A 12,937-nucleotide genomic window follows, 5' to 3' on the forward strand; every position below is an offset into this window, starting at 1 on the left:
TTGAGCGTCAATCACTTTTGTTTTTACCCAAAGTCCAATTCTATTGCACTATATGACCGGTTTAATGGAAATCTACTATTACTTTGGAAGAAATTAGATTCCTAGGAATCAAAAATCTTAATTACACAAAGTTTATTTGCCTTATTTGTTCAAAGAATTGGGTTCATTCCCTAAAAATGTGACTACCTAACGTTCGATTCCTTGAACCAAACATGCTATAAGGGTAGTAGTGTCATGCTAATTTTCTACCAAAATAATTGGAAAATGAAGGGGAATTTTTTTCATAATACCATAGTCACTTTAATATAGCGGCATTACACAACCCAAATAGGTGACAGTCGAAAATATGGAGATGACATAAATAAATTGCGCAAAGGCAAACAGAAAAGAAAAACAACAAGCAAACAAAATACTACGACAATAAAAGAGATGCTTATAAGAGCATGCTTTTATATTTATATATATATTGTGGTAGTTTATCTAGCAGACACCATTAGTCTTCCTGGCCTTGACGAACTTCTTCCAAGCATCGGTAATTTCTCTCTGAGTTTCCAGTTCAGTCTTCTTCACTACAGTAACATTGACATCGTTTTCTTTCTTCTCCTTGGTAACTAATATTTTTGAAGTAACTCTAGCTGTGAGTGCATCAAGCTCATGCATTACCTTTTCGATGTCACTCACTAAACGTTCAGCAAGGGTACGAGAAAAATCTTCACGTATAACAACACGTAGAACCGTTACGTGCTGCGCATTAGGTGGCATGGTGTAAGCTGGAACAATCCATCCAAACCGTCTTAAGCTGTCAGATATTTCAAACTCGTTATGCTGAGTATTGTCCTTGAGAGAGAAAGCTACCAAGGGAACACCGATGTCTTTGGATATTATGTTGAAGCGGCCAGTTTTCTCAAGTCCTTCTTTGAGAACTAGCGCATTCTCGCTGCAGTTCTCCATAATGTTCCGATAGCCCTAATCGTGAATAACAAACAAAAACATTATTAGTAATCTATACTACCATTTGTGGAGGTCATAGAAGGATGATCCGAAGACGCATGCCCTTGTGCTTGATAAGAGTTCCCTAAGAAGGAACAAACTTCAAATTTAAAGAAACTCTCAAGATTTTACAAACCTCATAACCCAGACGGATCAGTTGGTAGTACTGAGCAATAATTTGGCTGGATCCTTCATTTGACGAAAACAAGAAACATTATAGGAGCCTAAGGTTGAATAAATTCAGACTCGTATACATACTATCGTTACATTCATGTGATCTAAATATACCTTTGGAGAAATTGAGAGTGAAAGTAGGTTGATCAGCTCCCAAGTAGTTGATATGAAAAATGAGTTCTTCTGGCAAGTCTTCTTTGGTCCTCCAGATAACCCAACCTATCCCGGCATAAACAAGACCGTATTTGTGTCCACTAACATTTATACTCTTCACCAATGGCAATCGAAAATCCCATTCCAATTCTGGGTAGATGAACGGTGCAATAAATCCACCACTTGCAGCGTCTACATGGATTGGGGTGTCCCATCTATTCAATGTTAACAAACAAAACTAACGTGAGTCTCATTCTAAATTTAGTTTGGAGCTAAAATCAAATATACCAAAACAGACACCACGTAAACGATGTACCCAGTCTCCTTATTCTTCTCGACCAAGAGATCGTTCAAGAGCTTAACGTCTTCAAATTCTCCATTCAGAGTTGAACCAAGAATAGCAGCAACACATATGGTATTTTCGTCCACCATTTCAACAGCTTTTTCTGGATCCATCACGTAATATCCCTCACTCAGTTTCACTTCTTTGAGTTCAACCTCAAAATACCTTGCAAATTTCTCCCAACAAACCTACATAAGATGTATGCACCATATCCTTATCAGAGAAACTTATGTCATCATAATCATCGGACTAATCACAAGATAATAACACTTCCCGCTGATTCTCTCATTTAGTTCTGTACTAAGTGCACCATAACCAATAAATGAGTCAGGGAGCTATAGTCCATGATGAACAATGCTGCAGTGTAACTAGTGAGAAACAAAAAGAAGTGCAGCTATGCAGACTCGCTTTATGTCCTCCCACATTCAGTAAAGGCCGAGCAGATGAGGTGCATGTGTATAGGTAATTGGGTCATGGATCTGTTACTCAGAAATGGAGTGTGAGACCAGTACAATATATACGATACCTGAACGTTGGCCCCAGTGACAATGTTAGGTTTGTCGCAAGGCTTACCCTCAGCCCTCATCTTGTTTTGCCACCTACGTTTAAATGCTAATCCAGCAAGCATGATAGCCTCAGATGATCCAACCGTACCAACTCCTACAGCAGCCTCTGCTTCCTCAAGTGGGGCGTTAAAGAGACGTGCAATCATATTCACACATCGGTTCTGCATAAATTCAAATATACAACCGCTTAAAGTTAAATGTGGCATATAAACGCCCATTTTTTATGAACAGCTTATTAAATCTTACTGGCTTTGTGGGCTTGGACTTTGAGAGCCCAAAGACAAAGTTTTATTCAGCTGAATCAGCTCTGTCTAGTCTAGGGGAAACCTGTTTTGAGCCATACTGTTTTTTTTTTTGAGGCATACCAAATGGTGACAAAAAGGGTCACTAGACAAAAAAGACCATCACCCCTTATCCACCCATTTTTAATAATGGCAAGTATATCCTTATTTAATTATTTTTAATGATAATAATTAATGATTATGATTAATTAGTTGGGGTTGTTTGGTAACCATTATTTTAATGGATTATCATCCCATAATCCATTATGCAGATTATAATGGATTCTATATGCGTTTGGTAACCATTATAATAATTGCTTATTTTAATCATAATTGAAAAAATCCATTATTTCCATAAACAGAAAAAAAGTTGTTTAAAAATTATTATAATCAATTATTTTTTCTTAATAAAATTGAGTGGTGTTTATTCCTCTTATTTTCTAAAACTATCAAGAGAGGGTTAAAAAAACACTAGGGAACTTAGAAAAAAGTTCTAGATCATTATTTTTTCCACTACTTTTAGGGAGCATTTTTTAAAGATAATCAATTATTTGATAAAGGTGTTTGTGAAAATTTATTATAAAAATGATTATACTAAAATCATTTATCTATTTTTGATTATCTATAATCATAAATAGATAATTATAAATTTTGCCAAACAAGGCCGTAATGTTAATTAATTGATTAAGTTAAGTTGCTAATGTTATATTAGTAGAGAAATCAATTTTTTTGATTAAGTTAAGTTGCTAATGTTATATTAGTAGAGAAATCAATTTTTTTTTATTAAGTTAAGTTACTAATGTTATATTAGTAGAGAAATCAATTTTTCTGAGAGGAGGAAGAAGAAAAAAAGGAAAACTAGGTTTTTGAGATTATTTCGATTCAAAATAGGTGATTCCAAATGATGAAGAAATATCTTTTTTTTTTTTTAGCTTCTAATCTTCAAAAAAAAATTGAATGTTTACAAAAAAAATTCGGAATTCAACAGGTTCGACTGCTATTTTGGAAGCAGAACTTGGCGCGAAGAACGGTTCGGCTCCTAGTCTACAGCCGAACCTTAGGATTTTGTAAATATATGTGGGTCGGATGATTCGTACTATAATAGATTTCAGCCGAACCTCCTGGTTTAATGAAAATGGCGAGTTTCAGAGAAATGTTCGGCTAACTTATGTTTAGCAGAACCTTGTAGTTCAACTTCCAAAAAAAACTTAAGTTATCAGAAGGTTCGGCTTAACACATAGCGAAATAGAATCAGCCGAGCTTCAATGAATTCAATAACTTAGCCAAGTCAAAGGTTCGGCTGAAAACCTAGCAAAGTCGAATTAGCCGAACATAATGTTTCCCTAAACTATAACTTATGTTTGGCTTAAAATTGATATTGCCAGATCAGCCGAACTGATCTTCTGATAAACAAAAAACGAAGAATAAAGCTAGGTCTGGCTCTAATATCTCAGCCGAACCCCCTTCTAATTTCATCTAAGAAATCGTATTTCATCGATCAAACGATGTAAAAACAATGAAAAACAAGATGGGTTTGTAGGAAATATCTTCTAATATAATTGTAGAGTAATCGAGATTTGAATATCTCCTTCCAACGTCGCTGAATTGGATTAGTTCTTTACTTTTGTTGAGAACTTGCTTGATTTGTATGGTTAATCGGCAGCGAAAAAAATTTCAACGTTTATGCAAGGAATAGTTCGGCTGCGAGAGATGAGAAGAAGAAAAATTGAACTGATTTTGATTAGTTTTAGTTTAGGTTGTTAATTTAATTGAAGCATAACCTAATAATTTCATCACGACTAGGACATCCCTTATAAGCATATCTTAAATGGTATCATTATTTAATATTCCTCAAAAAAAATCAGCATGCCTCAAAACAGATTTCGTCTGGGTCCAACTTGGCAATTAGGATGGAGCAAGAAACTCATTGTAGTGGAAGATCGAAGCAAGAAAGAGATAAAATGAAAACCATATTCGTCCGGTAATTAGACGTTTCAGGCAGCTAATAGTTTTCAAGGTTTCCGCATTAATACCAAGTCCTCCCGTTCTAGTTTATGGTGAACATACGCACAGCATTAAGCATCCACGCTGTTGTATGCCCGTTAACAAAGATAACTTGATTTCTGAACTGCTTGAAATCAGAGTTACCTTCCCAGCCTTGGGCAGACTTTGAACCATTAGGCAGGGTTAGAAACTCCACCAAAATTCTGCCTAAATGTTCAGTAGATGGGGCCTCGAGACAAATTTCTTTCTTTTTTTCTCTTTTCCTTTCCATTTTGCAAATGGAATTCCAGGAAGTCCCACCAAAGGGTCTGGGGTTTTAAATTGCAGGCAAATCGAAAGCCAGGAAATCCCACCGAAGGGTCTGAGTTTTTAAAATTGCAGGACTTGGCAAGTTCGTTGGAATACAATCACCAGACAATAAGAATGAATTAGTCTATGACTCTTTAGCACATACAATACTTTAGCCATAAATTACGTCAAAACCTATCTATTCAAAAAGTCTCAGTCTCCAGTCGTGATGTGGGACCTGAAAGTTGTAATGGTAGTGGGGAAAAAAATTAAAGGTGAATGTTGTATATTTATATAGTCAATGGATGGGTCCGGCTGCTCAAAACTCCCTTAATCTCAGTTCATATAGAGCTAACCCTACCACCGGGTACAGCTCCATGTGAGGTGTTCCCTGAACTTTAGCGATTATTTTCTACTCTTTCATTATTGTTTTTATTTATTGTGGTACTATGATAGATGAGGAATGTTCATTAAGGTTATTGTACAAATTATTTGGTTTTATTTTTGCTCATGGCAAGAGTCTTCGGACTAACATTTACAACTCATATACCAAAGTGTTAACAAGAAAAACAGAAAACTTTAAGAAAAACTAAAAAGAAGAACAAAATAGCTGGTGTTTTCATGAGTATATATAAGCTAGGAATTATGCACCAAACCTAGAATGCACGATTCCAAGCACTTTTTTTTTTACCGCAAGTCTAAAAAGGAACGGGTGATGCTGCTGCAGTGACCTAATGCCCAATCTCAGTATAATCATTTTTTTTCTATCCGCATTTATTTTTCAGTCTCACCTGTGTCTTTTAAAAGAAATTATACACTGACCACAAATTTTTTTCCTCTAAAAACATGTATACTCTATACTCGCAATAAGTCGTGTAGTGGTATATTCTTTTCTTGCAACTTGTACGAAGGAATGATCTCGCTGCTAAAGTCATTGGCTATTATTCCACTGGGCACTAAAGCATAATTAAGACAATTGCAGCCACAACTGGTACATCAACAATATGAGATTCCCCAGGGTTCCTTAAATAACCAACTACCTACACCAGTTATACCGGATCAACCAATCACTTATTGAGAACGACTGAAAATAACATATATTAACAAATTAATAATAATTAAGATTCTTTTTCTTTTATAAGAAAATTATTAAGATTCTTCGGAAAAAATTGTTTATTTTTGGTAGGGTTCTTCGGATCCTGTTTCACAGGGAGTTGGTAGTTTACAAAATCAAACTTGATTTTCCCATTCAAAAAGGCGGAGAAAACAGGCAGAGATCTGAACCGAGTGAAGTCCAGAGAATGGCGGGTAATGACATATCTCACCTTTAAACGGTTTTGATGCGCATGCTGTTGGTAATTCTAGTAGTTGGGTTGAACCAATACCCACGAGTTTTCGAGATCAGGAGTCTTTTATTAAAGAGGATACGGAATTGTCGTGCGTGTCGTGGCCTTACTAGTGGGATGTATAAATTACATACGAGAATAATTAATTAATTAAGTCAGAAAAGTAGTGGTAATGGAGATGATACCTGCAATTCAGTAGTAACAGGGTATTCATCCATGTCAACGTAATTCTTGTTAATAGAATCCATGATGAGTTTATCACATTCAGGTTCCATCCAAGTGGTGACGAAGGAAGCCAGATTCAATCTAGGATTACCATCTAACATCAGCTCATCGTTAATGATCTGATATGCTGCTTCTTTAGGGATGGAATCCTCCCCCATCTTAAATCTAGTAATAGCACAAACAAATCAGATCAGTTATAATTTGCTTAATTGTAAAACATAAATCTGACTAAAAGATCGATTGTTGTTATGGTTGTTGTTAATTGTACCTGGGAAGGATAGTACGAACATAGCGGGATGCAAAAGTTGAGTGAACCGAAGCATCAGAATGAGATTCTGCTTTGGATAGAACCATCTTTAAAAGTTTTTGAGATTTGGAGAAGAAGGAAAATGTACAACGAATTAACGAAAAACCAATGCCGTCTTTATATAGAGACACAAAACAAAAAAGTCCAGAAGAGAAAAGAATGAGGAAGGAAGTACACAAAAGTCGGAATATGACTTTTCCGATAATAACACATTACACAATAATAAAAGTTTAATAACGCGTTTTGGCAACGTAGTATATTACATGAAAGCACAAGAAACATTACACTATTTGCATAAAAGGAAAAGAAAGGTGTGCAACGGACGGACGGTTGCGGATTAGGGGTCACCCGTAACCAATCCGTCAAAGTTGCGGATCTGAAAAATCCAACCGTGTCTGATCCAATCACGCGTGAATTTCACATCCGCGGATCAACGGATGATACGGGCCGGTTGCAGATTAACCACGGATTTAATCATTAAAAAAAATAAATACTAAGTTCATAATTTAAAATTTAACACAAAATAGTATTGTGCTTTTTTTTAGCAACGAACAGCTACAGCTTCAACAGCAACTAGAACAAGAACGACAACAACAGGAGCAGCAACAGCTCCAACAACAACAACCACCACAACAACAATTTCTACCAGTAACTGATGCCGGTAGTCTGAATCAAACATTCAAGCTATCTGATAACCTTAAAAGTACCACTAATAGAGTCCCTGCAACTGACTGCCATAATGAAACCCAAGTTGATTCACCCAAGGAAATCAAGAGATGTGATTCACTAACTGACGATGACAATTATTGCCCTACTTGTTTCTATGGTAAGTGCACTGCTACTACTACCACCAACCAATATCTTAATATCTGCTGCATCCTTCGGTATCAATCTACTTGTAAAATTGCAGGTTATGAATCGGATAACCCAAAGATTCCCACCAACTGCCATCATCACTATTACCTTTCCTGCATCCTCGAATGGACGGAGAGGAGCCCCTTATGCCCTGTATGCGGCCAGGTTTTCCCCCTACCACTTCTCGCAATCATGTTTTTTTTCCTTCTCATTTCTTATTTACTCCCTTGCGGTGCGGATGAATCCGCGGATTTACAAAACCAACCGCAACTAAACCGCTAAACCTTGCGGATTTGAAAACTCAACCGTGACCGGCCCATAGACTCTTGTGGATTGGTTTTCACCCGTAATTTTGCGGACGGTGGCGGATGAAATCCGGGGTTTCGGTTTTTCTGCACGCCCCTAGGTAATAAGAAAGATGAGCATGGATCCGACCACATTATACCTCATTTAATTGGGGCCCCAGAAAACAATTAGGGGCCCTGACCAATATGTTTCCCACACCAAAAGTTATAGGGGGTTTCAAAAGGTGGCGAAAATACTATTATGTCATTCCCTAATAACTAAACTAAAAATCCTATCAGCCCTTAACCGAAGGCCCCCAATTTCATTTCCTATTTAAACAAAAAACTCTTCTTCTCCTCCCCTATTCCTCTCTCTCCTCCCTCCTCCGCCATTAACGATCCGAATTTTTTTTTTCTTTCAAACATGGCACAATTAGCTTTTACTACAAAAATGGCACGTACTAATAGGCGGAATCGGAGAAACGTATGGCTCCAATCAAAAGGTATGTGAACTATAACCCCCTAATATAACTTGGGTTTGCGTTTGATTTGATTTTCTGATTGAAAAATTAGGTTTTCAACTGCAAAATTGCAGTTTCAGTTCTAAGGTCGTTATAGTCGAAGTCCTTATTCCTTAACGATTTTTCATCTGCGTTTTGATATTATGAAATCAACTGCAAAATTGCAGTTTCAGTTCTAGGATCGTCATAATCTAAGTCCTTATTCCTTAATGATTTTTCATCTGCATGTTGATATTATGAAAAATCGTTAATGTTTATGCTGAGGGAGATAACGACCATAGGTTAGAGAGTATGATGTTTTAAGTACCCCGATGATAATTCATGTTGACGACCTATTTTATTGCCAAACGACTCTATATCATACAAAACTACCTCTCTGTCCAAAATAATGAAAGGGTCGTTAGTTTTAATATATAAACCATAAACGATTCCTTATGACGACCCATTTTTAGAATCTAACGGCTCTATATTATAAATAACTTGTTTACTGTCCAAATAATTAAAAGGGTCGTTATCTAAAAGAAGTAGAGTCGTCATTATGTATTTGAGAATCGTCATGATCTAATTTGGAGTCGTCATTTATGTTGAAGGGTCGTTTGTGATGATGATGGTCATGCTGGTAACAGTGGTTCTGGTCGAGGTGATGGTGGTGGTGGTAGGGAGGATTTGGAGATTGAGGAGGAGGAGGATGAACGCAATGATGATTATGAGGAGGATGATGGAAATGGTGGTGGTAGTGGTGATAAGGATGATGATGATGATGGTAATGATGCTGGTGATAAGGAGGATGAAGAGGATGATTCTACCATTCTTAAGCTTGTGGTGAGTATTTATTTTTGTAATTGTAATTGTCATCGTCATCTACATACAAATATAAGTTTGTTAATGTGAATTTGTATTTGAATGAAAATAGAGGGAACGAATGAATCTTTTTTCAAACGCACTGTGTTGCTCGGCCGACAAAGGGGAAGTGTTCGATCCTGACAAACAACGTCGGTATGTTGAAAACTGCAGACACGTTGAAAATCCCAATGCAAAGAAAATATTTGCTGAGCTGGCTAAGGAAGGTAAGAGGACCAAGAAAACACGTATCCAACTAGGAGAAGAACGTGTTGAACAGGGATAAAGTAGCCATCATCCACTTGATGAACAAGGCAGTAGAGAAGATGGTGGTTCCCCAGGGGGCTGTGCAACTCAGGGTCCTAATAGAAGATGGAAAGTTAGCCGATCAGGGAGGTACTAGGGGTTGCTGTCGAAATGAACTTATGTTTTATGTTACTTTTGACTTGAACTTATGTTTCTTAACTTTTCTTAGATGCAACTATTTTGTCCATTAGATACTTGGGTTTTGATTTGGATGGTTTATTAAAATTATTTTGCTTTCCTAAGATTTTAGAATGTTGTTTGAAGTTCTTTGTTTAAATGTTGGCTAGAATGAATAAGGACTCTGAAGCTGATAGGATTTTATACTGTGGTAGCTTAAGGGTCGTCAACTATATATATAGCAGAATAACGACTCCTTCATAGTCGTTATTGTTATAGATGTCGGAAATGACGACTCTAAGCTATCTATGAAATGGTTGGTTAGTGTCGTTATTGAATATGATTACACAAATGACGACCCTAAGAGTTACATTTACAAAGAGTTTTTGGTTTTAGAGTCGTCTTGGTATAAACAAAACAAAGTAACGATGCTAAGTGATCCAGCTAGCTAGCTGGAGTCGTCAATGTTTATCAGACCACCCTAACAATTTTTCATAACCTGGAAAAGTTGCAGGTTTGAGTCGTCAATGTTTATCAGACCAACCTAACGATTTTTCATAACCTGGAAAAGTTGCAGGTTTGAGTCGTCATTGGTAGTGCCAATAAAGTGACGACACTAGAGAGTCGTTTGGGTATACACCCCCCGACTATGAAGACCCTTACACTGAGTTGTTCCATAGTGTGGATGATTCGACCACTTGGAGCAACAAAATCGAAGGGTATAAGTTGTTTACCTGATTGTTTTGAGCTTCGGGTTCCTCATTTTGAGGGTTGGTTCCTTCATTTTGAGCAATGGAATCTTCATTTGCACCAATATTCATGGCTTCCTCTATTAACATCTCTTCATCAAACATCCAATCCATAGGATTAGTTGAGACAATCTCACCATCAACACAATCATGTTTGTTATTTGAAGCTTCACCAACATCATTTCCTCCACTACAATCACTCATTTCTAAAAACCCTAATTTTTCCCACAAAAACTTCTCTTCTTCTTCTCAACACACACACAGACACATACAAATTTTAACTCCTAAATCTGATTTTAATTAACACTAATTATTTAGGGGTAGATTGGACATTTAAAAAATATTGGGATAAAGGTTAACCACAAATTGTTATTTCATGACCTTTTTCGTCTTGTAGTGTGAGGCCCCTAATTGTATTTAGGGGCCCCAACTAAACGAGGACAATATATCATTTCTATAATACATTTTCAAAAATACCATTTTAGTTTATTGATTATCTTAAACAACAAAAAAAAGAACGAGAATTTAGGATTATTTTTATTAATCCATTATTGTTGATTTATCTCTCCATTTAATAGTTTAGAGAAAAAAAAGAAGAAAAAACTCAAATCAATTTTTTGTTAAAAATAATTAATTATGATAATTTTTAAAAGCAACTATTTTATATATATATATGAATATGATGAGTTTTTTCAATTATAATTAAAATAATTAATTATTATAAGTTTTAACAAACACTCGTACAATGAATTATGGGTTGGATAGTTGATTATGAGCTCACAACCAATTATAGTAATTACCAAACAACTAATTTTTCTATCAAAAATTTACATTTCAAGGCCCAAGAATTTAACAAAAATCTGCATTTCAAGGTCTAAAGGGGTGTGCATACAATCCGGAACCGCGGATTTCATCCGCAACCGTCCACAAAATTGCGGATGAAAACCAATCCGCAAGAGTCTATGAGCCGGTCACAAATGAGTTCTCAAATCCGCAAGGTTTAGCGGTTTGGTTGCGGTTGATTTTGTAAATCCACGGACTTATCCGCACTCTAGGGTAATGAAGGAATTTCATAAAACTTATTAGTAAATTTTGATGATTGTGTTAATTCAATTGTTAGTTTGATGATTATGTTAATTCAATTGTTAGTTTGCTTCAAGTTATTACTTATTAGTAGTTTTTGTTTATGATATGCATGGTTGTAGTTAGGAAACACCACCTTATGTACTTTGCTTCCCTTGGTTGAGTTTTTTTTTGGAAGTGGGGGAGATTAGTTTGAAACTCTTTTGTTTATGAAAGTATGTTCAATTTACATGGAAAGGGAAGTATCATGATCACCTTATATAATTGCTCAGTTCTTAAGGCTACAACTTTACAATCATAAATATTTGTTTGTGCCAGGAGTTGCATCTTATGTTTGGTGGGCATTTAAGAAGTCAATGCTAGTGTATGAAAGTCACAACCAACCAACTCATGTGGGGAAGAAAATGAACAAGTTAAAGCCATAATCTAAAATGGAACTATCGCCAATTGAAATCGTGTTAGTACTCTTTTGTATTAAGTGTCGTCTGTATTAAAATTCTGGTTTCTATACTAGTATTTTTTTTATTTTATTTTGGCTAAATTCGTGGTTAATCCGCATTCGGTCCGTACAATCCGTTGATCCGCAGAAGTCAAATCCGCGGCTGATTGGGCCGGTTACGGTTCAATTTTTCAAATCCGCAACTTTAACGGTTTGGTTGCGGGTGACTCCTAATCTGTAACCGTCCGTCCGTTGCACACCCCTAGGTCTAAGTTATACCTTGTCCTAAATCTACCACTAGCCCACTACAATTTTTGTTTGCCTAACCCAAAAAATGGACATTATACCCCAACCAACATAAAGAAACAAAGAAGCGTTGACCCCATAGGCAATACTATTACCGGCTCAGGGGAAGAAAAAAAAAGCTCTTCCAGCTAATAATATATGAAGGTACCAGGCTTATAACTAATAGGACATCCTTTATACCATCAAAGGATTGTATTGAGTTGCAGACTGCCAACGCCAAAGGTTCCCTAAAACCCATCCTTCATACTCCATTTCTACAAAAGCTAAATTGAAAAAAGTGAACATATCTCTTTTGAAGCATGGTTTAAAGCCTAGGCATGTTGGTGTTGGTCCTCGTCTAGTTTAGCAACGCACTACATGGAGTCATTCGCCATAGCAACAACACACAAGAGTGCAGTACTAACTTGCTTAGCCATCTGACCATCTCACTATCAACCACTGACTAATCCAACATTTTTGGGACAACGCCTATTTTTTCCTACAGATTTATAGTAAAATATGTTTGCGGAGCAGGGCAGTGTAAGCTCCGCCCACAAAAAAGTTTCCCTTTAAAAATGGGACGAAGTTTTAAATGGTTCAATTCCAGATTTGAACCAGCGTACATTAGTTAATCTAACTAAATACTGCAAATTCAGACAGCTTAGCAAAATCTTAAAAGGTACATTAGTTAATCAGATTCGCAAATTTTAAGATCCAAACAATTCCTAACATTTCCAGAAAAAACACAGCACGATCTGTTCCAGCATAGACCCCGAATTTT

At 36.4% G+C, this 12,937-nt stretch overlaps 1 protein-coding gene across 1 annotated transcript; it reads right to left on the bottom strand.

Annotated features, from left to right (window-relative positions):
• Nucleotides 1–257: 257 nt before the first annotated feature.
• Nucleotides 258–6,743, bottom strand: LOC113303166 (glutamate decarboxylase-like). Its single transcript, XM_026552183.1, has 7 exons — nt 6,639–6,743; nt 6,331–6,535; nt 2,187–2,387; nt 1,634–1,848; nt 1,279–1,532; nt 1,127–1,179; nt 258–966 (listed from the first exon to the last, which is right to left on the bottom strand). The coding sequence occupies exons 1-7, from the start codon at nt 6,722–6,724 to the stop codon at nt 481–483; spliced, it is 1,500 nt and encodes a 499-aa protein (XP_026407968.1). The 5' UTR covers nt 6,725–6,743; the 3' UTR covers nt 258–480.
• Nucleotides 6,744–12,937: the final 6,194 nt, after the last annotated feature.

The sequence above is a fragment of the Papaver somniferum genome, chromosome 8 (assembly GCF_003573695.1).
Source record: "Papaver somniferum cultivar HN1 chromosome 8, ASM357369v1, whole genome shotgun sequence".
NCBI lineage: Eukaryota > Viridiplantae > Streptophyta > Magnoliopsida > Ranunculales > Papaveraceae > Papaver > Papaver somniferum.

Coding starts and splice junctions, on each gene's coding strand:
- LOC113303166 (XM_026552183.1), bottom strand. CDS start 6,724: ATGGTTCTATCCAAAGCAGAATCTCATTCTGATGCTTCGGTTCACTCA. Junction 1,533..1,633: donor GAGAAGAATAAGGAGACTGG/GTACATCGTTTA, acceptor AACATTGAATAG/ATGGGACACCCCAATCCATG. Junction 967..1,126: donor TGATCCGTCTGGGTTATGAG/GTTTGTAAAATC, acceptor ATTCACGATTAG/GGCTATCGGAACATTATGGA.